This window comes from Brachyhypopomus gauderio, chromosome 3 (assembly GCF_052324685.1).
Source record: "Brachyhypopomus gauderio isolate BG-103 chromosome 3, BGAUD_0.2, whole genome shotgun sequence".
Classification (NCBI taxonomy): domain Eukaryota; kingdom Metazoa; phylum Chordata; class Actinopteri; order Gymnotiformes; family Hypopomidae; genus Brachyhypopomus; species Brachyhypopomus gauderio.
Genome location: NC_135213.1, coordinates 22,362,887 through 22,389,687, shown reverse-complemented (window position 1 = coordinate 22,389,687; position 26,801 = coordinate 22,362,887). Strand labels below are relative to the sequence as shown.

The 26,801-nt window shown below is 38.0% G+C and overlaps 5 protein-coding genes across 6 annotated transcripts in view; all 5 read right to left on the bottom strand.

Annotated features, from left to right (window-relative positions):
* skap1 (src kinase associated phosphoprotein 1) overlaps positions 1 to 19,938 on the bottom strand; it is a 52,497-nt gene extending 32,559 nt beyond the window's left edge. Inside the window, exons 1-3 of one of the 2 annotated variants that reach the window (XM_077000456.1) lie at positions 19,591 to 19,938; positions 8,146 to 8,258; positions 6,173 to 6,228 (exon numbers count right to left, since the gene is read on the bottom strand). In XM_077000456.1, coding sequence (XP_076856571.1) covers positions 6,173 to 6,228; positions 8,146 to 8,159 — 70 coding nt within the window. In that variant the 5' untranslated portion in view covers positions 8,160 to 8,258; positions 19,591 to 19,938. Of the gene's footprint in view, positions 1 to 6,172; positions 6,229 to 8,145; positions 8,262 to 19,590 lie in introns of both variants that reach the window. The other variant, XM_077000455.1, reaches the window with a different exon arrangement.
* hoxb1b (homeobox B1b) lies at positions 267 to 3,370 on the bottom strand. Its single transcript, XM_077000458.1, has 2 exons — positions 1,442 to 3,370; positions 267 to 1,287 (listed from the first exon to the last, which is right to left on the bottom strand). Exons 1-2 carry the CDS (start codon positions 2,028 to 2,030, stop codon positions 953 to 955), a joined length of 924 nt encoding a protein of 307 aa, XP_076856573.1. The 5' UTR covers positions 2,031 to 3,370; the 3' UTR covers positions 267 to 952.
* hoxb5b (homeobox B5b) lies at positions 12,370 to 14,722 on the bottom strand. Its single transcript, XM_077000461.1, has 2 exons — positions 14,018 to 14,722; positions 12,370 to 13,556 (listed from the first exon to the last, which is right to left on the bottom strand). Exons 1-2 carry the CDS (start codon positions 14,583 to 14,585, stop codon positions 13,309 to 13,311), a joined length of 816 nt encoding a protein of 271 aa, XP_076856576.1. The 5' UTR covers positions 14,586 to 14,722; the 3' UTR covers positions 12,370 to 13,308.
* On the bottom strand, positions 15,423 to 17,229 carry hoxb6b (homeobox B6b). Its single transcript, XM_076998597.1, has 2 exons — positions 16,557 to 17,229; positions 15,423 to 16,175 (listed from the first exon to the last, which is right to left on the bottom strand). The coding sequence occupies exons 1-2, from the start codon at positions 16,975 to 16,977 to the stop codon at positions 15,922 to 15,924; spliced, it is 675 nt and encodes a 224-aa protein (XP_076854712.1). The 5' UTR covers positions 16,978 to 17,229; the 3' UTR covers positions 15,423 to 15,921.
* Positions 19,939 to 23,498: 3,560 nt separating the features above from the next.
* On the bottom strand, positions 23,499 to 25,725 carry hoxb8b (homeobox B8b). The gene is made up of 2 exons (XM_076998596.1): positions 24,951 to 25,725; positions 23,499 to 24,665 (listed from the first exon to the last, which is right to left on the bottom strand). The coding sequence occupies exons 1-2, from the start codon at positions 25,372 to 25,374 to the stop codon at positions 24,358 to 24,360; spliced, it is 732 nt and encodes a 243-aa protein (XP_076854711.1). The 5' UTR covers positions 25,375 to 25,725; the 3' UTR covers positions 23,499 to 24,357.
* Between the last annotated feature and the right edge of the window lie 1,076 nt (positions 25,726 to 26,801).

The following is a 26,801-nucleotide window of genomic DNA, read 5'->3' as shown; positions in this document are numbered from 1 at the left end:
CGAGCAAGGACAACCATTCCAGAATTTACTTGGTGAACGTTTCTTTACTGGGCACCATTACCAAGCTATCTCCTCTGGGCTTTGAAATGTTATAACGAAGATAATTTAGTCAGTATTCAAGTAAAAAACCCTGGCCCAATGTACATTACATACTATGTTTTTATAGTATATATATAATTTATAGTATGTAATATATAATATTATATATATATATATATATATATATATATATATATAACATAGTACAATGGCAAGTGTGAGTAAAATTGCAAAATGAGGCAAGAGGAGTGTTTACATGTTTAGAAAGCCTGAAGGCAATGGGAGGTGAAAAGGTCATAGGAAGCCACCCGGTGTGTACTGCAACATTCCTCTTGTCAAACTATACATACTGGGGTTAACACTAATTTAAATTAGCCCTATTGTGAGGTAATATCCCTTAATGTCCCGTCACAAAGAACATGCTCCTACAAACATACAGAAGCTTCTAATTAAAAGACTATCAACACATTGACAAAATCGCTTGTTCTCGTTTGATTAATGGAAACTCATTTCAGAAAAATAAAACACTTTTATTCAGTTATCATTACTTACATACTTAACAAGCCAAATGACTACTGTATAAGTATGAATACACGATCCTTTCTCCCAGAAGTATACATTTCTAGTGCAAATTAGACTGCCCATTCCGTGGCAGACGACAGTAATGTATATTTAAATGCATTACATCATATTTATATAGATCTACATGCTCAGGCATTTAAAAAACATTTACTTCTAAAGCAGCGACGTGCATAAAGTTGGAAAAACATTTTCCAAAATCCATAAGCTATTAGGTAACAGGTTGGTAAAACTGGAAGATGTAAAAAAAATTGGTCTAAATCAAAACGTCCTCAGCAACATAATATAATTGTAAATTCGTTTGCTACAAAGGCATAAAACACTGTAACTGTCCTTAGTTTGTGACTGAAGTGTCTGAGATTGGAGACGGAGCTGGGGACGAGATAGTTGGGTTGTTTGTGCTTTGTCCAGAAGTGCAGTCAGCAGCTCGATGTATGTTCGGGACAGTTCCTTCTTTCTCGCGTTTTTTCTGTTTCATTCGGCGATTTTGAAACCATATTTTAACCTGAGTCTCGTTCAGTTCAAGCGTAGCGGCCACTTCGACTCGTCGTGCCCTGGTAAGGTACTTGTTAAAATGGAACTCCTTTTCAAGTTCGGTGAGCTGCTTCGTGGTGAAATTGGTGCGAATAATGTTTTGTTGACCTTGGATTCCATATTCAGTGACTTTGACTGTAAAGAAGAAAATTATTATTTATTATGAATAAATACGAAAACCATGCTGTAAATCAACACGACTCACAAATTCACATAGGTTATTCGACGTGCAGGCCTCCCTGACACCTGGGACCTTCTTGTACACTAGAATAAAGAGGGCTTCACTGACCTGTTTTAGGCGGATTCCTCTTTACTTTCATCCAGTCGAAAGTTTGTGCTTGGTTATTGTTCCTCTTAGAATCAGTGTCATTATATGTCAGGCCGGAATATTTACTGTACGCGCTATAACTGTGCTGTTGGTCTTTCTCTCCATAGTGATATGATGGATATTGACTAACTGTGACCGGTCCTGGTCTGCGGTTAGATTCCCCCAGTGTCCCCGTGTTGGGTCCGACGTTTGCAACAGAAAAACCAGGAGACTGGTGATACATAAAGTCTTCTCCTTGACTGAGAACGTTCTGATGGCCATAGTCCAAATGAGCGCGGCCCTGCTTCCCGTAGTTTGCCTGTCCTGTTGTAACAAGATCCAAATTAATGTGGTATGGCTGGGACGGTTGATGCGCATAGTTCATGCCTTGAGTTTCATGTAACGCCGGTGTAAACGAGTTCCCTCCAACTGGCCGCCCCTCAGCAATGCAACTGTTAGTGCTTGCACAAGCATTTTGCATGTATTCCTGGTCCAAAGAAAAGCATCCAACCTTTGTATTTATTGGGTTAGTTCCACGGTTATAAACTGTGTAATCTAAGTATGAATTCATTTTGATTGACCACCCGTAATTAAATGGGGTCAGGAAACGCCAACGTGTTGTCCCAATGCCCTACAACCTCTTAGCAGTATGTCAAACCTCTGAAGTTCTATCCGGCTACATATCAACCAAGTGACAGATCATGTGACCAAAAGTGCACCAATAGAATGAGACCTACAGCAGCAACTAGGGCGTAGCGAGTGTCCATCAAACAACTCGCATTTACATGATAAACACATCAATGGCATCCACCTATCAGTCAGATAAACGCACAAGTTAACAGGCTATGCCTGAAGAAAATTGTTCTTATCACAGAAATAAGAACATTTTAAAGACTTAACAACTCTTTTTTTCGGGGGGGGCGGGGCGACTGAGTCAACAGAAGACTTCTAGAACGATTATTCTCAAGTTCTAAAATGTTCTTACTTCACTTTCGCTCAGGTAGTACAGAAAACAGCACGAGCCATTTGTAGCCTTTTGCCCTCGCTGTGCTATTCCAGCATTTTAAAGTACATCACACTACTTGCGTATGTAAGGGGCTAACATTACACTGCTGACTCGGCTATAGCACAAAAGTAATAATTTGGCCTATTTTCTCTTAGGCCAGGTTATCGCTCTGGATAACATTTAGAAATGTTTCGAATAGAAAATCCTGTATGATTGATGGATGGATGGATGGATGGATGGATGGATGGATGGATGGATGGATAGATAGATAGATAGATAGATAGATAGATAGATAGATAGATAGATAGATAGATAGATAGATAGATTCAAAATTTTAAACGTGCAAAAATGTGTTTTAGTATATCTTCTGCTTTTCTTGTTTAAGAAACTGCTGGGAGATGAATCAGCGACGTGACTGAGTAACATGTCAATGAATGACTTTAAAGCAGCCGCAAGCTATGTTCGCTCCTTCATAAATAATAGCTTATTATACGACTGTATTAAACAGTGAAACAGTAATTGTGCAATTAAGGAGCTGAATCGAAAACAGACTCCGTTTAAGACATCTAAGAGGGGAAAGGGGGAAATGAAACATTAGTTTTATTGCAAACAGGTCGCAAATCATAAGTATCGGTCCAAAATGGGCCTCCTATTTTATATATGAAATCAGGTCAGTTGAGCTTATAATGACGAGGAAATAATTAATTTCAAATAAGAACTCCCTACATCACTCCCAAGTAAATGTTTTACAATACAGCATTTGTAGTCTATTTTTACCCAAAACCTTGTTTGTGTATTTTTGAATTTGAAAATGTAAGGAATGTCTTAAAGAAAATCAAATTAGTTAATAATCTATCTTGCACGGACAAAGTGTCATTTTAGGTGTACATAAGTGAAGATGTGGCGGGCTTACTGTTGACTGGGATGAGTGATGGACCAAGGGCTGAGATGTAGACTGGCGTTCTGCTGATCAGTGATATTGTGAGACATGGGATGTGGAGAGTGGCTAAATCCCTGCATTTGAGGCATGATAGAGGTCATAAAAGCCCCGTAGTTATCTTCAGCATAATATGAACAGTGGCCACTGAAGGTGAGAACATTGGCATTATTTAAAAATGGACAGAATTGATCATTTGTGGGTTTACAATTCTGTGCATAAGACGGCGAATCTGCGGAGTTTCTGAAAACCTCGTAAGCATAATTTTGAGGACTGATAACAGATTGAGAATCAATGTTAGTATCAGTGGGTGATTTAAGTGAGTCACGAACGATCATTCGTGGGGACAGCGGCTGGCTAGCCCCAGTAGACGGGACCATTTTTTTCAGCTTGTCGTCTTTTTTATATTTCATCCGTCGGTTCTGGAACCAAATCTTGATCTGTCTCTCACTGAGGTTGAGGAGATTGGCCATCTCAAGGCGCCGCGACCTGCACAAGTAACGGTTGAAGTGAAATTCTTTTTCTAGTTCCACCAGCTGAGCACGTGTGTACGCTGTGCGCATCCTTTTAGAAACTCCTGACTCCAGATGTCGTTCAGCGGTCAGGCTTTCTTCTGCTGAGAAATATACACGTCATTAAATACCAAGATCAGTAAATTAAACCAATAGCATATACTGTCTGTTTAGACATATTTTGGAATTTACCAGCAGTAACCTGGGGTTTGGTGCTTATCTTTGTAAAAGTTAAAAAGGCTAAGGCTTGGTAAGTGTCGTTTATTGTGAACTGGATCACCATATGATAATTCAAACCGATAGTACCCACCATCATAAAAGCTGTGACTTTTCTGTTTTAATTTTTTCTTTGACATCCAAGGGAAGACCTGATTTCTGTCAAAAGTAAAGTCGTTGGTTTTTAAAGCAGTACTCATATCGTCGGACTGCACAGAATTGATGCGAGATTTCGGAGCGGAGACTTGGAGTGACGGTGCTGTAAAGTTGTGATAGCGTTCAATGGGAAAACTGAGCCTAGCACCGTCCTTGGTTTTCTGATTATTTTGGATATCGTTTCCAAGGTAAATGTGAAAGCAAACATTCCGCTGTTGACCGTTTTTTTCCTGGGAAGCCATGTAGAGTGAAACGTGTCTTGCCACTGCATCCAAATATGTTGTCACCCTCAACCGAGTCACTGCAGGATAATGAGGAGCCGATGTTGTATGTCTCGATCTGCATTGCCTGGATTGGTTTTATTTGCTAGCTCGAGTCTGTTTGGGCCCCTGGCAAAGCGGTGGCATCTTAAGTCACGTGACAGTTTCGTTCAACAGGCCACTTGGTAGGCGACCTAAAAGGTCAAAGTAACACAGGGCATGAATGAGGCGACATAAATCCATTACAGCTGAAAGAACACTTGTCATGGATTGACTGTTTCTTGCAAAAAAAAAGATATAGACTGAAATTTTAATAGAAAATCTCACTAACAAAACAAAGGCCTTGTTTATATATTTGATACCAGTAATGGATCTGCTAATGCTCTGCGCGATGACATAACCATCACAGTTCTTTGTCAAGTTAATATTAGTCGTGCTTTAGAAGTCGACACTGAATTCTGAACTTTCATTAAATATCTTATTGTACAGCGAATGGTGAAATTCTAAATTTTCTATCTAAGTCTTCTGTTGCAAGCTCATTGGTTATCATTGAACGCAAAATTATATATTGATTAAAAATGTATTAATTAATTATCAGAACTAAATTCAGAGTTTTTGGAAAGTATGTTTAGTTTATTTGTCAGCCCTCAGCCAGCTCTCGTGGTTAAAATCGCTCAAGTATTAATGAAGCTTACATTCAAGCTGACAAAAAGGCAGATAACCTGTCTTGTACTGTAACTCAATGCAAAATAATTTAAAAATTAGCAAGACCTTCACGTCATGTGTTCACAGTAAATAGCTTTTAAAATAGTCAAATTACAACGAATAAGCAAAGAGAAGAGATTTAAAAAGAAGCAGAATAAAACTGCTTTTATAAATGTTATTTGACTAACATGTTAAAAGGTCGCCCTACAGGCTCATTTTCAATTGGGCTCTTGTTGATAAAAGTAGTGGAGGGTTAGCGATACAGATAAAGAGACAAATAGAAAATAATGTATAGAAAAAGAAACGAGAGTGACGACACTAAAGAACAAAGGCTCGTGAACTCGTCGTGAACCCTAGCTGAAGTAATATGGTGATAAATCATGTAGACATATCCGCCGTTCACAAACCGAGCCTATTTCAATACAGCTTGCCTGTCACGTAGGGCTGTAGAGGTTTTGTCTTGAATCCACAAATAAGTAAGGTCTCGGAAATATTTATTTTCAATTTCTTTACGTGTCCCTGAAAACTACTGAACAATGACGCATTTAATTTCACTAATTTAAGTCAGCTATGGGTTTGTGCTTGGCCAATATAAAATTACTTGATGAATCAGCGAATGCCAGTAAATACACGGCCAAACAACTAAGAATTTTCACCAAGACTGCTGTCATCGTAAAACCTCAATAAATTTAATTGGTAAGAATGCTCTACTTTATTGTCTCCTGAATCTCTCACTACATAGTAACGCAAAGTTTAATTTGACACACGTTTAGCTGCTTACCACTCCGGTGCTCAAGGAGAGGTAGTGTGTTCCTCTTTCATCTGGGAAACTCTCATGAAATAACTTTAAATCGCACAACAAATGCAGCCTAGATTTTACAGTTAAATAATTGTAATATGGGAATGTCTGTGCTCACTCACCAGTAAAATAATCCGCTGGAGACTTCCTGCAGGGAATTTTCAAACATGGAAAATACCTGAAGGGAAAATATCCGTTGATAAAGATTGCCCACGAATAATTACCACAACCAAAATAATGAATGAAAATAAACAATGCAAAAAACTGCACAAATACGTCTGTCCAAACATTTGGCCTAGGATAGTACATACAACCCAAATAAAACTTGTATGGAGGCGTACAGGTAGGCAGACGTTTACCACGGCCCCTGTAGAGGCTTCTTTTTAACTACACACCACTATAACCATGGGGTGAACGTAGACCGTTAGATGGTCAGAATACTGGGAGAGCAGGAGAAGACTTCAAAAGCTGATCAAGGCAAATACTGCTGTGTCTGGGAGTAAGCAATCGATATCAATTGAACTGCGAATCAAACAAAAATTAAGCAAGATCAGGATGTCGTCTAAAGTAGTATTGACGTTCTGGGCAAAATAACGGAGCGATCAAGCGTCTGCTTTAAATAACCCAAGCAAACACTCTGACAAGGAAGGGTAGTCATTCTAAGCTGTATATTAGGAGAACTACTGCCAACGAGAACTGTGTCCAGAATCCATGTTGTCTAACATTAGCCTATACATCTTTAAACATGTACTCATTTAGTAGGCATGTTATTCAAAAGATAAACTTTCTACTTTTCGTGTTTGGCATTTGATTTAATTTATGCTGATTTGCGTTTTATAAACATGACACCTGTGAGGCCTGTTTAAATTGCTCTGTTATTTCTGTGATCACATTTTGATAATAATCACATAATAATCACAATGCACTAGCTCACTTGTTTTTCAGCAAACCGTAGATTAGCAAACAATTTTCCTCTTGAAAAACAATATGTAATTTTATCAGAACATGAAAATGGTTTGTATGGTTTTGAATATATATATCTGGTATTCTCTTGCGCCTGGTAGTCCATTGTAATTAATGAAGACGAGGATGAGACACTGCCCATGTCTAATGATGGTCTTCGGATCAATTTCCTATTGGTCCAGAAGCCTTTGATCTCTCAAGTTGATCTCCAGGGTTCTGTTCTCTTGCTCACGTGCTCTTTGCAGACAGGGGTTAATATCTAACTTGGACAACCAGCCTTTGGCAGAGACCCACAGGTAGACTAAGACCTCCTATAAACCTAATAATCTATATTTGTTCTAAGACAGCAGATTGCTCAATTGCTCAATTGCTCACTTGTATAAAAAATGAGATAAAAATGTAAGTCGCTCTGGATAAGGGCGTCTGCCAAATGCCATAAATGTAAATGTAAAATGTAAAAAAAAAGACAGCAGAAAAATCTCATAATCCTAAGTGTATGTGGATATTTCTAAAGTCAGACATGCAATTTCAAGTTGTAACCTTTAAATTTGACAGAAATTCAACACTGCATAGAATTCAGCAATGAGATACAGATTTTCCTTTCATCTCCACCAATATCAGTTTATTGGTTAAATCTAAGTTAAAAGTTCTTCATAATGACATTCCATATCCCGTGACACATAGATCAGACTTAATTTGTACTCATCAACTGCGTGTTGTCAGACACCCCACCCTAATGAACAGACAACAGCTGTCTTGTACCCTCCTGGATCAAGTGACATGTCAAACAAGTGATATATTTTACCTACATTTCAATGTCCTTTCTACTGCACTTCTGATAGGTTAAAAATATACACACATCTGTGCTCCATTTCTTTAAAAAAAACTTTGCATATCACTTAAAGATATTCAGTGAACTGTCTTTTCATAGGCTATTTGGGAACGCCCCCATACCCCGTACCTCCCCCACGTTCTAAAATGGATAACTAGAAGGATAATTTATTCTTCTGTAGATAAGAAATAAAACAGATAAGGAAATGTAGTTGTACATAAGAAGGAATACCGTTAAAATCAAATCTTTACTGATTGGCTTTTTTGTAAGGAATGTTCTGTCGGCTGTCCACCCGAATACCTGGACTGTCTCATATTTGTCCTCTCCTTTGTTTTCAGAATGTCGTGACGCTTGACAAATTACACACTGGAATCCGCGGCGTCTGCCCCGTCACTGGATCTGTGGAAGACGTGCTACTGCACGAACACAAAAACAAGCAGCATACAGTAAAGATGATTTTGACATAAACCCAGTTTACAAAAAAAACTTTTAACTTTTCTTATTATTTAACTATTTAACTTATTAATGCATGCTTTCTGAAGATTTGAACAGTGGTGTAATTTGAGTCAACTGAGATATTTTGACTAAAAGAAGTAAAGCATGACTCCGGTAAAAGTTTCGTAAATAGGCAAGAGAGTGAAAACAATATTGCTGGAAATAGATTTTTGTATAAAAATCGCACACAGCAAGAAAGTGTGTGTTATTGGAGTGTGTCTGCTTTATCTAAATAAAAAAGGGCGGCGCCAACCAGCGCACGAGATACTGGAGAGTGTTCTCAGTTCAGAACAGGCCACGCAGCAGCTCTGCAGTGGGGCCTGTTCTCCCATATGGATCATCATTAGAAATTCATAACTTTAATATGTCATGTTGTTGAAATAAAATCAGTCATTTCTTTTAGAAAAATAGACAATTGCATCACCACGTTCAGTCTTAATACAGTATGAACTGAGGTAGGCTATTGGTTGAAGTAAACATGAAAAAAGACATTTTAAAATTTTTCGTGTTTTTGACTTGTGTTTACATTTTACTGGAACTCAATGGTTTCTTCAGTTACTACCCACAAGGCTAACCACTTAAAATGGCTCGACTGATTTTGTCTTGGTAAAAAGAACAGAACCAAACGAAGAAACGACATTACACATTCAGTTTCCCAGATCGACGCTGCGTTTACATCAACTACATATTCCCCAAGACACGAACTTGCGAATAAATATCCTTTCACACAAATTCGGATCTACAGGGTATATATAGATGACAGATATGCCCAGCCATTTGACTGATATGAACTGATGAAAAAGACCATTAGTTTTGATTTTAAAAAATGTCAACTTTTGACAGGGGTAAATTGACAAAAGGCCAAGTGTTGTGTTACAGTGCAAATGAGAGCACCTAGACCTGTATGACAAAAGATAATTATTCTCTTAAAACAGGCTAACAGATGGCCTTAGCCAAAATATAGCTATACAACGTTTCAACACAGTACGTGTTGTTTATCGCCGCTCTTTGCTGGTTTGATCAATACACATGGACCCAGTCATTACCAACTTAACGGCTGGTTTTATTGTCGATGAGCGCCAATTGTAGTATTAGTAATGTATTAGCTTATTACACCGTAATAAGAACCAAAGTAAACTTACTTTGTTCTTTTCACTGTTTCTACGCAATTTCCTTGTTTGTACGCGATCCGTTCCATTTATGTATCATCCATATCATCTTTGGCCATGCCACTGTCCAAACTGTAAATCCGTTTGTAAAATGTAAAGTCTTATAGGGTGTGATTTCTTCCTCGGTGCGCCGTTTCGTGTTCACCTCAACAGGGACACAAAAAGAGCTCCTTCTGAGATACCAGAGAAGCTTTTGGACGCATAACAATCGATTGAGAATGAAAAATTAAAGATAACCCTAAGCGCGACATCATTGATCATAGACATCCTGCTGTTGCACCCCTTGGTGTGTTTCTTTTTTGTTAAAGCTCCACACCAGTAAAATATAAAGTAGTATCTTGATCTTGTTCTATTTGACAATCAAGTTTACATAAAGTTAGACACAAATGAAGTAGGCTACTGTTTGTTTTGTATCGTAGTTGTTTGAATCTTTAAATTGTATATACATAGTCTAAAATTATATATATATATAAATATATGATTTATCATGATGATTGTGTAAGGGATTTCATTTTCCATGCTCAAAAACTTAATATTAAAGCATAACAGTTCATAGGTGTGCAAAATGTTTCCGCTTGCCCCGAATGTCTTCCAAAATGTCGTAAGACAGCATAAGGATCTCTGGTCTGCCATAAAATGAGAATCATTCTGTCGTTCGGTGACCTCAAGATGAACTCAAGTCCCATTTACATGTGCTGAGCGATATGGGTAAGGCTAAATCATTAGTTTAAAGACATTTTAAAGACAACTATACAACAGCCTAGTTCCATTTGGTGCACTTGTATGTTCATATGGGTTTGAGTGTTTGCTTCTTTAATATAAATTAAAGCGCGGGAACATAGTTTATGCCATTGTTCATTCTCGCAGCGATACCTTCACGAATCGGTCATGAGCAAGTTGGAGTTTATGAGCTTGTAAAGTTTTGTAGGTGTGAGTATTTGCACCTGATAGGAGCATATTGGGAATTCATTAACAGGACTTCGATTGCAATAGAAGAGAGGCAAAAGAACTTAAATTGGGCGCGTCAACGGTAAACCGATTAGGAGCTCGGACGAAGGCGTGCTCTGCTGGTGACGGACGAGCGTTACATCGGATAGATCTACTGCCTAACAGAAAACGCTGGTTTACACGGTTTTACATTCGAGATTATACGGGCTGTAATATATGTACCATTTCAAAGAACAAACGTTAAATTATTTCTGGAGATTAATCATTATTTTTTCTTAGACTTTGCATTTTACAATTCTTACAAATGTAGCCTATATGTCGATCTATACCACACACATCTATATATATGCACATCTATATATACTAGGCCTACACACACACACACACACACACACACACACACACACACACACACATACACACAAACACACACACACACACACACACACACACACACACACAATAGTACATCACAAGGAGTCAGATGTCTATTATAATATTTGAACTATATATTTTGTAGGCTTCATTTGTGACGCGGCGTGGCAGTGTGGCACGGGGCTTGTGCCTCTGTAGTAAGGCATGTGTTCAGCACCAGTCTCCTGACCTCGCAGTGATCCCTTCCCAATGAATAATTGATGAGAACAGCGCACAGATTACCCCTATCAATATGCAAAACACATTACTGTAGTAGAACGAAAGTTTAATAGTTATGAATAGTGAAACCGTGTGTATGTCAAGAATTTAGAACAATTATCATGTTTTCTGTGCATTTAATTTTGTGTGCTTTTGGAAAAAATACAGATAAGAGGATTTCTTTCTTTTTCCACAGTCACGAAAAGTCTAAACTCATTAGCAAAGTCTTAATAAGCACAAGTTCTCTCAGTGCCTTATTTTTCATTCCTTTTCAAGCGCGTCATAGTTACCGAGCGACTTTATCTGTATTTGACTGTGAGCAAACAAAGCTACATTGACTGAGAACAAATGTCCACAGGTAATATCATTGTTATGGTATTTTTATATTGAAATACTATAATATAATTTAAATGTATTATATGCCTATATAAAATAGTATTTACAAAGAGAAGATAAGAATATTTAACGAGAACACAGACAGCACATCTTCATCAATCAGTCCCAATATGCATTGTTCTAGTATTAGAAATTTGTAGGGTGTCCAGTGTACGTGCTGCAACATCAAATCAACGTATACGAACGTTATGACGGAGCCTGACTGAAAATATTCCGGCCTAATTGTTTCGGAACCCTGTGGAACAGAACAGCTGATCTATCTGAAACTGCAAGTTGTTCGATAATAGTCTAGTCATTTTCAAAATAATCATGAATTATATGCACGTAGAGACAAAAGGAAAACTTACTCAGAGATGTCAGTCTGTCTCTTTGCCTTGCTCAAATCCAAGAGAAAAATGACATTAAACAACCAACTCAGTGTAGGATATTATGACTGCCCAAGGTAGCTGGCTAAGAACACGCCACATGCCGTCCACAACCTTTAGAATCCCGCTGAAGCAGTCAAACTGTCACTTTCATTCAAGAATGTGAATTATGTCGCACATTGTCAACCCCCAAAACCATAAAACTAACTTTATGGACCTCACGTGACTTTTTAGTGCTACAGAAAACTACAAGTCTATGTTATATACTGGACTTCGCAGAGAAATCGGTGAGGGTAGTGTAGTCCGATTTCTGATGCAAGACTATAGGCCTACATATGTTATTATAAACTCGCAGTTCCTCCGATTTGACCATTACGAGGTAAGTTAATGGATACAAACGCCGCAAAAAAGGTTATTGTTCATGTCAGGTTTAATATCCCTTTTTGATAATAAAAACAATCTATTAGGTGTAAACAAAAAAATGAAATGAAATGAAGAAATTATGCAATCCTGTTTCCATGGTAAAGTTAAGAAATTGAATGAGTCAAGTATATGTTCGTGTTTAGTAGAACTGCACCCCATAAGCTGTAATATGCAAAAACGCGGAGTTTACCTAGTCACGATCATCACAAAGCGAACGAGTTTCACGGTTTTAAACTTGACACAAGATTTCTGGTCCTACCTGCGCAAAAGGAAAAAACATCCTTGAGACTGAAAGAAACTTTTATTTTTCTAATTAGATTAACCAACCGTTTTGCGTTTTTTAGTCGAGACATAAATAGAAAAAAAGGCAGCTGGCAAAATTCCCAGTATATCAATGTTAAAACATCTTCAGCTTTTAACACGGAACGTTCACCACTCACATTGTACAAATAAAATACTGATCACAATTGTACATCAAACATATTTCATCCTTCATGAAACATTTTACGAGTCTCAAAATGCTTATATGAACATAAAGTACACAGATGTAGCCTAAGTGCGAATATAGATTATTTTTCCCACGATGTAGCCTAACTATCCTATGCAAAAAATGAATAAACTCAGCACAAGCATACATGTTCTGCAAAATCGAAAACAGTCTACACTGACGTTCTTATACAAGTTTATAAGAGTACTACAAAGTTATTGACTATCGCTTCTGATATAGGTAGTGCGAGTTGTTACTGTACAATATTCCTGTTACAGGTCTTAAGTTGCACACAAAGAGCTTACATGGAACATGCTTTCTTCCACGAAAGTATAAACTTGATACGTAGCATTTACATTTATTTTATGGCAACTGCAACTAGGCTACCAGTAGCCTATAGCATATGTGAAAACAATATTCAACGGTTGACAATTCGTGTTACACCAGTTACACAAAAATTGGACGCCTGATAATGACAAGCAGAAAGGTGCAGTGCTATACCAGCAGTCGAAGGTTTTCAACGACCTTTTATACTTCTATAACACGGTCAGTTTTGAAAAGCGCTCCCTGCTGTAGCGAGACTCATACTTTTCAGTTTATTGTCCTTCTTCCATTTCATCCTCCGGTTCTGGAACCAAATTTTAATTTGCCTCTCCGTGAGGCACAGCGCGTGTGCTATTTCTATTCTCCGTCTCCTGGTCAGATACCTATTGAAATGAAATTCTTTCTCCAGCTCTAGCGTTTGATAGCGAGTGTAGGCAGTTCGAGCACGTTTCCCATCAGGTCCAGTCATATCTATGGCATAGACAAGAGTAAAAACATAAGAAAATTCATGTAAATCATAATACGAACCAAGATAATGTACCGCAAATAATAGTATCACACCTACAGTAGCATCCAAAGAATTACGTCCACAAAATCCTGCAGCCCTTAGTTTAAACTGTAGTCTACCTCATCTTTTCAACTCTTCACAGGTTGTCTCGTACTAGTACACTATACTCTATAAATCATTTAGACATTTAAAAATGTAAATACCTTTGTCTTATCCTCTACAAACTATGCATTCGTTTTAAAGCTTAAAATAACCCTATTGTACTACAGCTTTATCGTATAATTTCCTAATGAATATCTTAAGCAAATGTCATCATTTTAATTATTATTTTTGACCTTCATTTTAAGAATACTGCAACCGAGTCCAGGTTTATCCCGCGCCATTTAACCAGGCAAATACATCAAAGCCATAAAAATGTTTATACCGTGACTAATGTGAAGTTTCCGCATCCATGGAAATATTTGCGGCGTTTGGCCGTCGCTTGATGCTGTAGTCGAAGTCGCCACAGATTCTTGTTTCTGCGTCCGAGGAGTGGGGTTGTTTGACTGCACACCTTCCTCGGTCTCAGAAGAGACGTTAGTCTCGTCCGTTTCTACAAAGTGTGTGCTGTTACTGCTGGCGAGTCTGCTGTTGCCCCCGGTTGTGCTCTGGTCAGAAGAGGGAGAGGAGCCTTTCAGGTTGAGAGTCTCGCTGTTCGCACAAGGCAGGGGATCTGGAGACGCAAGCGAGCAGCTTGTTTGCCTATACCGGGTGTCCGTGCCCGGGGTTTGGAAAGCGCGGGCGTTATCTCCAACAGCACCGAAATGGGCATTGTTGTTAGACCGATTTACGCTAAGGTCTATTCCATTGTAGGTGTAACCGAAAGACCCGGAATGCATGTTCGTGTCCCTGTAAGAACCGTTCATAGCGTTGTTAGTCCCATAATTTAGTAACTGATAGTCGGACCCATTTGGATAGCGCCCTGAGAAGGAGTTTAGAAAATAAGAGCTCATTTGGATATTTTAAAGGTCTTGATGAGCAGATCTTGGTTGTTAAAATCCCGCGCAGCACAATTTATGATGTAAAAATGAATTATAGCAATGCACTGTACTTCGTTTTTGCCATGTATGCGGCCAAATATGGGAGCGCGTTAGGGCATCACGTGCCTTTGTTGACCAGTCGTAAATTCTCTCTGATGACTTCAAGAGGTAATTCATGCTCTATGGTTACAAATGATGACGAAATGATGATCGTTAGATTCGACTCAACGGTGCCTCCCCATTGCGCGCTGCATCCCATGTTAGCAGAGGGCGTCACCTACTGGGAGAACTGCAAAATGCCCAAACACCTGCACTTCTTGGGCTTTTCTGTCTTATACCACTATGTAATTATATGAAATTGTATATTTTTAAATGCATTCCTAAAACAGTCTATTCTATTCTAACAGTCGTCTATTTATCTTATTATTAAGAAACTGAATTTAGTAATGTGTGTGTAATTTTATCTACGCTATAAAACATAAGCAAAACATGACGAACGTAGCAATGGCTTCTTTAAAATAAAATAAAATGAAATAAAACAAAATAACGTGTACAAGTCATAGATTTAAATATCGTTTGTACTATAGATGGTGTAAAAGTAAAAAGAAGCCATAGGCCTATCCTCCATCTCAGATTGTTACAAGTTATCCAAACTGATATTAGGCGAGTGTACATTTTGAGAAATTGAAAGTTAATAATCGCAATTCTCTATTTCTTTCCACACACCATTACCGGACATAAATACACACATTTAAGCGGATAACCATGGTTAAATATTTTTATTGACAAAATGGCATTACTAACAAAGTTCACTAATGCATTTTAGTGCATCCACATACACAAACGTGACGAACAAAATAAATTAAGCTTTTTAAAGCATTTAAAACACTTTTTTTCAAATAGCCTATGTCCAGCAATAAGACCTGTCACACTTTTCCTTCACCAGCCTACCCGTTCGCGCTAGGTCACTGCAGGCTCGAGGCTAGAATGTGAGCAACAGTGCTGAAAATTTAGCTAATAATTTCGGGGCAGGTAATTAAAGGTGTCTAATGAAAATACACAATGGTGTTCAATGCACAAATTCCCCGTTCTCTGTACCACCGTTACCTTTACTGATAAGGATGCTTGGTTTTAAGCCACAAAGGCGTCAGTAGGTCTCTGTTTTCACCTGTCGCGTGTCAACAGTGCCTTAAATAGGTAGCTCTTTTCTGTTGTATAAATTTGAACATCTATATGAGCTTACTATATGTTGTGGATAAAAAAATTGAGTTTCTTTTCATGTAGCCTAGTGCAGTGCATATTTAAACATTTATCCCGCCTTGCTCTCCTCCTCCTCCTCGCTGGCCTTTGTAGAGTTCATCATTTTATTCTCCTTCTTCCATTTCATTCTACGATTCTGGAACCAGATTTTTATCTGCCGCTCTGTTAAACACAGCGCGTGCGAGATTTCGATTCTGCGTCTTCGGGTCAGGTATCTGTTAAAATGGAACTCCTTTTCCAACTCAAGAGTCTGAAATCGAGTGTAAGTCTGACGACCCCTGCGGCCAGCGCTGCCGGGTATGCCTGTCAAAAAAGTGAAAGAAAGGCATGTAAATATACAGAAACAGACATAAGGCACATGCATGCGAAAAATATATTAGCTGTAGTATTATTACCAAGAACGTCTGGAGCAAATCAAAATGTAATGGTGTATCGTTAATGATTTGACGTTGAATGCGTCTTGACGGCAAAATGAAAAGCACTCAGTATATATATTGGTTTTTGATTCATTTTATATGTAAATCTCAAGATACATAATTGCACATTCGACAATTTCTGATTTAAACAGTTTGAAAATGACACAGTAAAGTCTGCACTTTCTAAGAATGAGATGTTTACATTTGGTCTACATTATACTAAGTGTAAAACTATTCAACATATTAGTGAAAACGATGCTTAACCTACCGTTACACGTGTTCATCCTCTGCATCCAGGGATAAACTGGAGTACACGGCTTGTCTTCACTGTAAGAATATCTGTCTGAAGTCTGCTCAGAGCAGTCCGTCTTGCACTGGTCTTGGGTTAATACCAGCGAGTCTTCCAAACCTCCGAGCGTGCATGAACGGTCAGCGTCTCTATACATGTTTGACCCAGCATAGTCGCAAGTAGTGGTGGATCCGGTTCTCCCGAAGACACCAGAAGCTTGCTGGTAGTACGAGGGGGTGTATACCTTGTCCTGTACATTGGTCGCTCCGAATGTAGCGCTCGGGTAATGTCTTAAAGTGTCTGTATATCCAGAGGAATATATCGGTATCTGACCCAAAAAAGACTCTTGTCCCCCGGGTAGAGACACTGGAAAAGCTGAGTTGACGAAGTAGGAACTCATTGGGTGGCCCTTGTTATTGTCCGAGTGTTATGATTTGTTGTGTTTTATAGTCCAAGTGTGTTTTGCCATTACTTTATCTGTGGTTTGGTTTTAGCCGAAGGGGGGTGGCGAAGTGCCAATGTGAGACCGCCGGGAAATGCACCAGCTGATCAGTGCCTGACCAATCCCGACCACCTCCGTCAATACAATCGCTTTTAGGGAGGGGGGACTCTTGTTGCACAGGACGGAATCCTCAAAGCATATAAAACCTTTCAGCTACAAGAGTTTTTTTTAACTAACACAGACACAATCAAGACAGAATAGGTTACTGGAACTGGAACAAACGTAGGTTTATAGAACCCATGTTCCACTTAGATCACCCAACGAATGACCGAGCAGTTTCCACACTAGATCAGTCGATTTAAAATGTAGCAGAAATGCAATAGTAATAAATAACGCAAAAAGAGGGGGAAAGGAAAAACTGAATATTCAAAGAACTACAAAGAACTACTGATACAGGCTTACTTTTGTATTAATTTATTCACGCGCGCTGCATGTTGCAGTCAGGGAGATAATACACGTGCAGATATTTAGTCCACAGTTAGAGGAAAAACATTTGTTTAGACGCGTATAAGACAAGTGAAGATTCTATTTTCGTTACAAAGTTCATTGCATGTCAAAGTAGGCTAAATATAGTTTTCTTAAAGGGTTTTGAAATAAATAGCATATCGTACAGGCTATATGCGTATACATGCTTATGGGAATATACCTTATCTGAAGGGGAAATCCCGATTATTATAAGATTATCTTTAATTAGTAAACTGACAACAGTACCGTCGCGCATAGGCACAAGAATTCGATAACCTATCCCATTTTTGAAACATTAAGAGTAATTTATACTTCAAGTTAAATCTGCTTTTCGATCATTTTTAATCTAATACAATAGTCTTCCATTCACGTAAGTACATCTAACAATGTGCCTTCTAAAACAATTTCCATAACATTAAGCGACGTAAAAAAATAATTAATTAAAAAAATCAAAGTGACGGTCAGGGCCGATCTGACGTAACCCCTCCGCCGTCAGATATGGCGTATTCAGCATAGTCTACTTTTTCACACGTGTAGGCCTATGTGTTTTAAGAGGCTATGTAAGACATGTACATAAATTCCTCATTCCTGCTGTCTGTTCTGTACCTTCCCCATATTTTATTAATAGCATACCCTTAAGGCCTTGGTATCAGTACTTTAATCACGGCACCTTTTTCTTTTCTTTGCAAAGCTCTGTAATGCAAAAAAAAAAAAACCTTCACAGTAAGACGACCGGTCGCATAGTTTAATTTGACATCCATGACCTAAACGCACAGACATATCAATGCCAAATAAAACCTTTGCATATATGCATATAATACCTTGAGGGTGTAATTTCCTTGTGCCCAGACATTTGAAGGAAGACTGCACAGCGTAAGGCTAACACATCCAAAAATATTACATTTACAGTTGCGCCGCATTCAACTAAACCCTACCACCTATAGTTCTAACGAATAAAAACTGCTTGTATTGAGAAAGAAGCAATTGTAATAGTATCTGCATCATCTAACACATGGGGCCTAGACTACAGTCGGACAGCTCAGAACACCGAATCTTTCGTTATCGCAAGAGTCACTAGATGGCATCGCAGAGCAAGAAAAGAGATAAACTGCGCATTAAAGGAATAATAACATATTTTAGTTGTTTGGGATGTGGATTAACACAAACCAATCGAACACATAGCATGCTCATCAGTAGACTTTTACAATTAACCAACAATTAGTTAGCCAAAGCTTCAGAATCAGTTAAATGTTTCTTACAGTCAATTATGCTAATTCATTTAGTTGGGTCTCTTCTAAAATTCCTTCGAAGCAGCACCTAACATTACAATCGAATAACCTCAGAAGCTAACCAAATATTGAGACGCTAAATGTTGTATTTGTTGTATTGGTTGTATTTTAAGATGTACGTAGCCACTAGGGTATGTCTACTTGAGGACAAACCGTAAGAATTGAAACAGATTCCATTGTGCAGAATGAAAAAAACAGCTAGTTGGGCCACAATTCCAAAATATTCATGGAAAATCCAACAGCACACAACAGAGATGAACATCCCTCAAACCTAATCTGAGATCACAACTATTATTTAACATAGCTTTACTTTGATTCAATTAATCAGTAGTGATCAGACGTGGGAAATCGATAATGGTCCAGTAGCTTGTTCTTTCCAGAAATACTCAATAATAAACCTGAATTAGGCGAATTCTTACTATTTCACTACATATAAATAATACTTTTCCCGTCATAACCAGAAATGGTAAATTAAGAATACTTTGGGTAGTTTTTAATAAACGCTTCAAAGCACAAGTAACCAATGTAATGTGCCACCAATTGCCATTTAACTCAAAACTGCACCCATCTGTCTCCGCTTAACGTGTATATCCCCGTATTAGTTAACTACAAGTTTGTTTTCATTAGCGTCCAATTAAATATGACAAGGACTTACAACAGGCATGCCTGCCCGAGATACGGGGCCTGTCATCCCGTGGGTTAAATAAAACACACATGCACTGCTTAACATCACAAGAAGCATTGAAGTAGGTCCTACCTTTTCCCTTTATTATCGTCATGAAGGACTTTCCAAGTTAATCAATTTTTTTCTTCGATTCTTCATCTCCGCTTGTAGTAATCAAATGATCCAGTAAGAATGTCAAAAATATGAAATGAACGAAAAATAAAACATAAGTTGGTGAGTTTTGATCCATTCAATCTTCACTGTTAGGAACATCTCCAATACAGCGCCCGTACATGCAATGCGTTGGACATGGTAGCTTCCAGCCATCTTAAGATGCAGTTCGACAGTGTAGGTTAAAATTCTGGATATATAGTCTAATATTAACAACTGGTAAAATCGTAAACAGCAAGACAGAGGTGTTACTGACTGCACCCTGACCAAAAGAGCCCTGCATTATAACCACTTGGGAAATCATAAAAAGTTCATGTTCACAGAGAGCTGTTCACGTGACCGCGCCTAGCCAATCCTAGAGCAGAGTCACACATAAAGTTCTATCACAAAGTTGTAAATTTTCATAAACAACTGGGAGTTTATTGCTTTGCTTCAGCAGTAGCTTCGTAGCCGCCATCTTTTTTTCGTTAAAAAGGAAAGATAATGCACTACTAGCTTAAACAGAAAACCTTTTCTTCCCACGTTTTCCTCTTTTTTACAAGAAAATATTCACAATCTGTAAGGTGGCACCAAATAAATGTATAGGATTAGAGCCACGTGCAACGGTGTATGCAGTTCATTTTACGTAACATGGATAGTTTTCTGTGAGATGTCTGGACTATTTTTGTTCGTTATCAAACTACAAATGATTTTAGAATTTAAAAAGTCACTAGCAAAATAGACTTAATAGCTTAATTTACCCTTTTCAAAAATCCTTTTCAGTGTTCTGTGCTAGACGAGCAATAGTGATCAATAGGAACAGACAAACGGATAGTGTAAAACTTTTTATTGCACTAAACATGCTTGGCGGAAAGAATGACTTCCTGTAAGAATAAACACTTATTTCCGACATTTATTGGGGCAATAAAACCGAATAACCCAAAAGCGACCTGTGGGTTATCTAGGAGTCTCCCAAAATCGAGCAATATCGTCCCAGTTCAAAAGAGCAGGGTCGCCTGTGGGTGCGGTAGACTACAACTAAAACATTGTAATATGACTTTCACAAAGTGTGTTTTTATATTGGCAGTCGCTGTAATGATTATTTTTGATCGGCAGTTAAAATATGTTAAATTAATCTATGTTTCCTTTTTAAAAGATTAGCCTAGAGAAAATGCAATGAAATGTAACGCGATCTAGTTTTAGCAAGTGCCACACACTCCTAAATCTTTATTGGGTTGTTGCTACTTTCTAAACGAGAGGTTTTCCAGAACGCACAAGTAGTCTATACATATGTTCACAGAGCACTTAAACTATGTAAAACAGAAATATATGTATATCAAATTGTTTTCATAGTGCCTTCAGAGAAATAGGCCTGTAACCTAGGCCTGTCGTGGGCTGTTTTTCATATTTTTTCATGGATGGCATTTGAACCTTATAGTGTTCCCCTGATAATTTTAGAAACCAAAAAGACGTAATCCAAAAGAATAAAAAAAATACATCCACTGAAACCAAGTTTGAATTTAGTGTATGTTGTGGACTTCCACGAAACCTGATAAATAATTTGAACTCTTGAACATTTTGTTTGAATTGTAACCTTTTGTAATTAATTAAAATTAATTGTTTTTTGATATTGTTATTACTGCTAGACCATGTAACACAATGTAATTAAATGGTTTGGTGTTACATACGCATTTTGGCAAATATTTTAAGACAAAGGATATTCAGTAAGAAACAAAATTTTCAAACAGAATTATACCTTAGCTCTTCAGAAGAGTGTGAGGAGTCGCGCGCGATACCATCGGCCTATCTTATCGGCCTATGGATATACTAAATATCTGGATTTATTTTGCTTTTGCCTTGTTCTTTGGAACAAATATTACAACACATTGTTCTGTTTGTGGTATCGTCTATTCTTTCAAGACTGTAAAAAGGGAAGCAGTATAGTTTTTGGCTATTTGAATTGGATGTTAAGCACGATAGCCTGCCCGTGATCATTTTAGTCAACCGTCACATTATTTTGTGTTGCTGCAACGCCCAACATAAGAACTACATTTAATAAAAGGCACAGGCGGTTGCTCGAAGCCTGTGTTTATGCGTAAGGGTAGGCCATAAACATTTTAAAGCAAAATATTGCAGCTGCCATGGTCTTTTGTGAGGGACGCTTACTGCACTGGCATGAAGGCCTACAACATGATGCCTTTGCATTGTTTTTAAGTTAGTAGCAAAACTGGACAGTGATTTGTTCTGTTATAAATACAAATGGAAGATTAATACAAAGTGTCATCATCTAGACTTTTCCACATTTTAATATTTGCCAGAATCCATTATTGCTGTATTTCAAGTGGTCAAACAGTGACCTCTGAGTTCATATCAAATTCTGGTTCATTGATGGATTATAGATCTACCTGCGGATGAACATAGGCTCTGGAGACATCAAACTGTAGAGCTGTGACACAATCTACATTAGATCTACACATGCTCTCTGCGAATTAACATCCCAATTTTTATCTAGACTTAATTCCATTATTAGAAGTCAGTAATCCAACCTCATTCCAAATCGAATATTTGTAAGGTAAAAAAATCAACAAATTATTTTTATATGGCTATTCAAAGAAAGTTTGAATAGTTTGAATGTTTCATTGACACAAAACAAATAATAATATCAATTCAATAAGACCGCGATTTGACTTTATAAAGTAAATAATTTGTTACTTCATATAATTACACAGCATACGTATTTAGACCAAATAATTTTATCACTCATAATTTAATCTAATACAGGCCTTTTTTAACATCTTTATATAGTCCCTCCATATACTACTGAAGTTTAAGTTAAGGACCACTTTAAATGTAATGCACAGGTCCAATTAAGAATTTCGGTTTTAGATGTTAGCCTTACAAAAAAATAATATAAAAACAAATATCAAATAGTACAATGTTAACAAAATGCATAATATTATTCTGAATTGAGATTACCTAATGATATGTTTAATATTAAAAAAATTATCCCATCAACAGATTTGTTTAAACCCAGTGATACAACTGGACTCTTCGTTTGTCAATTAGTATTATAATGTTAATATAAATATTAAGATTTACCACGCGATATATGTTTCATTTTCAGATTGTTTTTAATCTACAGTTGAAGATTAAATTGAGAAGAATGTCAATATTTAGTTTACGTCAAATCTTGAACTGCAGCAAGAAGTTCACGTGTGTCCTCTCCGCTGTTCTCGTTTAAATACTAATTTAATATACGTATATCAAACTAATCAAGACTTCCTCTTGAACAAAACTAATATTTGATTTAAATCACCACTTTCTGTGCATATCAAGAGATACTGACCGTTCAGATGGCCAAGGTTATAAAAGCAGAAGCAAATATTGTGAAAATATAGATTGCTTGCGGAAATAAATATTTAAGTCTCTAAAACTCATCACAAGAAGCCTCGATGTAAAAGTCGCTGACAGTTTCTTTCTATTTGGTATAAGAACAAACTATAACTAGAATAACCCTGTGATTGAGTTATTACGGTAATTAAAACTCACCATTAACACTTTCTCTGTCATTGTCTTGAGATGCAACATGTTAAAAGCATATATTCCCGGTTTTACATTACGGATAGACTTACATGCTGAGCTAAAAAGCTGAACTGTAACTGAAAATGAGCTACGAGACTAAGCGAGACTGTGGTTGCAAAGTGTGATGCACCCGCCGGTGTGTAACTGTTGGTGCTCTCTGTTCTGAAGACAAACCCCTTGTTACAACCGGAAAGAGACCTGGGATTTGGAAGGGTGGGGGAAAAAAGAAAAACAATGAACACAAAAGGATCTTTATTGTACCCTTTTCACATACACTTCCAACTAGAGACAATAAAAAAAGACAACTAGACAACAATCAAGTGCTTCCACAGATATCCAACAAATAATAACAATATTTACAGTAGGTTACGCACACTGACTGCACGTGCCTTGGACTGATTCACTGAATTGACTAATTTACACATAGGTAGTTATTTAATAAAGGCGGAAGCCTAATTAAATGTTATTCTCATCAAGTAGTCAGTAATCACAAAAGTGCATTATAGTTACAACACTACACTCACTGAGTCCCTGATTTCAATCTTTATTTCCCATACACTACAGCGACAACTGCTTAATTTGCGGTGTTTACTTGAGTCAGTCTGGTGGTGATTTTGCTTTTACTGCTCAAATAAGTACGGAGTGGTCTGTGGATAAGGAGCAGGTTTAAATGTAGTTATTCAGTATTCTCTCCCATAGGCGGACGTAATGTGGGACCGGCGTGGATGCTGCATCAGCACTGGCCTTACAACACCCCTCAGTCCAACTCTAATCGCTCGCGCATGCGCGCGCGCGCGCACACACACACAAACACACTTGGTACTTTTGAGGTAAAAAAAACATAATGAATTCATTTTAATTAATACGCCACAACCATATTGCGTTTTTCGTAGTATTCATATTCATATTATTAATGTTGTTCTGGGTGTTGTTGCTATACTACTAGCTGGCTATTGGCAAAGAGAAAAAAATACCTCGTTATGTTTCATAGGGCGTAATAACAGAACAAGTGTTTAACCCACGTCATGACCACAGGTATTCAGCCTACTCCAAATATGTCACGAAGCTAATCTGAAAGCGTTGTAGCTTTATCTGTTACTATAACTAGGCTACTTGTTCTTCGCAGAATTACACTTTTTCTGAGTCCCCCTCTACTGTTGCTTGTTTTTCTGAATCCTTCGTGCATTCTTTCCTCTGTCTTTCAATTTCCTCTTGCTCCGCTTTACAGCTGGGGAACTTGTCTTTGTTATTTTCTTTTTTCCACTTCATGCGTCTGTTCTGGAACCAGATCTTCACCTGCCTCTCAGTGAGGGCCAGGGCGTGCGACACCTCGACGCGCCGCTTGCGGGTCAGGTAGGGGTTGAAGAGGAATTCCTTCTCCAGCTCCAGCGTCTGGTAGCGGCTGTACGTTTGTCGCCCCCGCCTTCGTCCGGCAGCTACAGACAAACACAAATGTACTTCAAATGCATAATAAATAATTACATAGGCATTTGAAAAATACAGGATTTGTTTGTCGACAACCTCGGTCTCTATTTCTATAACATTAAAGGAAGAAAATGTGGAAACTTTGAAACTGCAGTGGGAGGTTAAGGCCTAACACCTAATTATGTGTCATGTAATGCTTAATTGGGGATTAATATGTAAATTGTTCTACATATTGTCAAAAAATTGGCAAAAGAGCAATTACAGGAACTAGGAATGTTTCATCTGTGTAGTCTCACCTTGCGGTCGCATCCACGGGAATAGTTGGGTTGGACATGTTTCTGCGCTCTCTAAATCATCACCAATACAGGATGCTTTTAAACTGTAGTCCCCGAGTTGCGCTAAATCCGTATCCTGGTGGCCTCCAAAGGGCTGCCTTTGTAAACCATCCTGTCCAAAGAGGTTTACACTGGGTTCTCCATGGTATGTTACTGGACACTGGCTCTGCTGGTAAGACGCGTGAGAGAACGTTGATGCACCGTGGTGATAAAACTCCGGCAGCTGAGCCGCATGTTGAAAGGTAGATCCTGTATTGTGTCCATACAGCACAGATGGTCTACCTCCAAGCTCCTGTGTATATCCAGAACACTCGTAGTAGTTGGCACGTACGGAGTCGCCTCCTTTGAGTTTAGTGAAAAGAGAATTAACAAAATACGAACTCATTCTCGGTGTCGATAAACTTTCTCAAAATAATCGAACTATTCGAGATTTATAGTTTAAATCAACCCCTGTTTCAGTATATCACAAGTCATGTAGACTAGTCTACTTTTGCCATTCAAAATGAATGAGTGCGCCTAGTTCAGAATTACGCACAAAATGTCGTAAATATTAATGCCAAGCCCGTTCTGAATAAATTGCAATCACGTGGCATTTTAGTGAGTGGTTTCATGGAAAAGGCTTCTCCTTTCGTCTTCCAGAGCTCTGTGGTATTTTGCTGCATTTTCAGGTTATTGACTCCTTATTCATTGGACCCGTCATTCCCAAACAGACAAAGCGCGCGCATGTGATAGGAAGACCATGGTAGAGTGAAAAGGGAGAAATGGAAAAAGGAAAGAGCGAGTTGGCTGTGTGGGGCGCGAGGGGCGGTAGAGGGAGGGGTAAGGGTGTGCTGTTGTTGGTAAACCATTTTAGTGGCGAGGGCTCAAACGGCAGCTACAACATTATATTATGTTCTGTAACAACAGAATTCAGCGTCTAATGCGATTGCTTTCAGTCTTGTTTTACACACATGAAATCATAGCCACGGGGCTAAACCATTTATTTGTAAATATATTAAGATAAATCATTAAAACGGAGAACTGGTTTAAATAAGTACTAATTTCACATTTACTTTAAAGTTTGACTTTTTCAGACTTTAATCTTAAACCTTTTAGATTCTGATCATATCTGACACTTCTAATTCCAAGACTAGACTTCAATTCATAAATGTCCCTTAAAACCGGGGTTATCAAAACAAAAAAATATCTATTATACTAGGTGATATTAAAATGTATGTTATCAAATTGTATATTGTCACAATTACTTATAGCTTTCTTTATTTGGCTGAAGAAAATGCAAATTATGTTTTATTTATAAATAATCGACATTAGATTTATTCCTGTATGTGCAAAGTGCACTGCGGCTATATGAGTATGAGATAATATAAGAGTATCCTTAGTGCAACCATGCCACCGTGTGGTGAAAATGGGTAGTGCATCATATTGGGGGAAAGAAACGCAAAAATCAGACGTACGGATGACGATCATTGTCCTGCTTAAAACGACTATGGAGGTTTTCCAGTTGGTTTACATTTCTGAAAAACCTTTACGAAACATATTTTGTTAGATAAAAAAGAACCAAAATCAGCGAGGCCTCCGATGTGAGTGACCGATGTGTATAAGGCTTCGACAACGTCGAATGAGCACAGGAGGCTGGCAAGGCCAAGACTGCACCAGTCTATCTTTATCTCGAGCTCTTTAACACAGCGTAATTGCCCATCTGTCTTCCTCTGCAAAAGCGTTGCATGCATTTTCTTAATTGGTATACAATCAAAAAGGAAGAAAAAAATGAGGGCTAGAATCTGATGTTTTGCTGGAAATGTAATGAAATAG

Bases quoted from the DNA above. Each gene is read 5' to 3' on its own strand.
- hoxb1b (XM_077000458.1), bottom strand. From the start codon at position 2,030: ATGAATTCATACTTAGATTACACAGTTTATAACCGTGGAACTAACCCA. The intron at 1,288-1,441 runs GTCAGTGAAGCC...TCTTCTTTACAG, and splicing joins GAGGAATCCGCCTAAAACAG to TCAAAGTCACTGAATATGGA.
- hoxb6b (XM_076998597.1), bottom strand. From the start codon at position 16,977: ATGAGTTCCTACTTCGTCAACTCAGCTTTTCCAGTGTCTCTACCCGGG. The intron at 16,176-16,556 runs GTAGGTTAAGCA...CTTTTTTGACAG, and splicing joins GAGGATGAACACGTGTAACG to GCATACCCGGCAGCGCTGGC.
- hoxb8b (XM_076998596.1), bottom strand. From the start codon at position 25,374: ATGAGTTCGTATTTTGTTAATTCTCTTTTCACTAAACTCAAAGGAGGC. The intron at 24,666-24,950 runs GTGAGACTACAC...GTTTGTCTGTAG, and splicing joins CCCGTGGATGCGACCGCAAG to CTGCCGGACGAAGGCGGGGG.
- hoxb5b (XM_077000461.1), bottom strand. From the start codon at position 14,585: ATGAGCTCTTATTTTCTAAACTCCTTCTCAGGGCGCTATCCAAATGGG. The intron at 13,557-14,017 runs GTATAAACATTT...TCTATGCCATAG, and splicing joins GAAACTTCACATTAGTCACG to ATATGACTGGACCTGATGGG.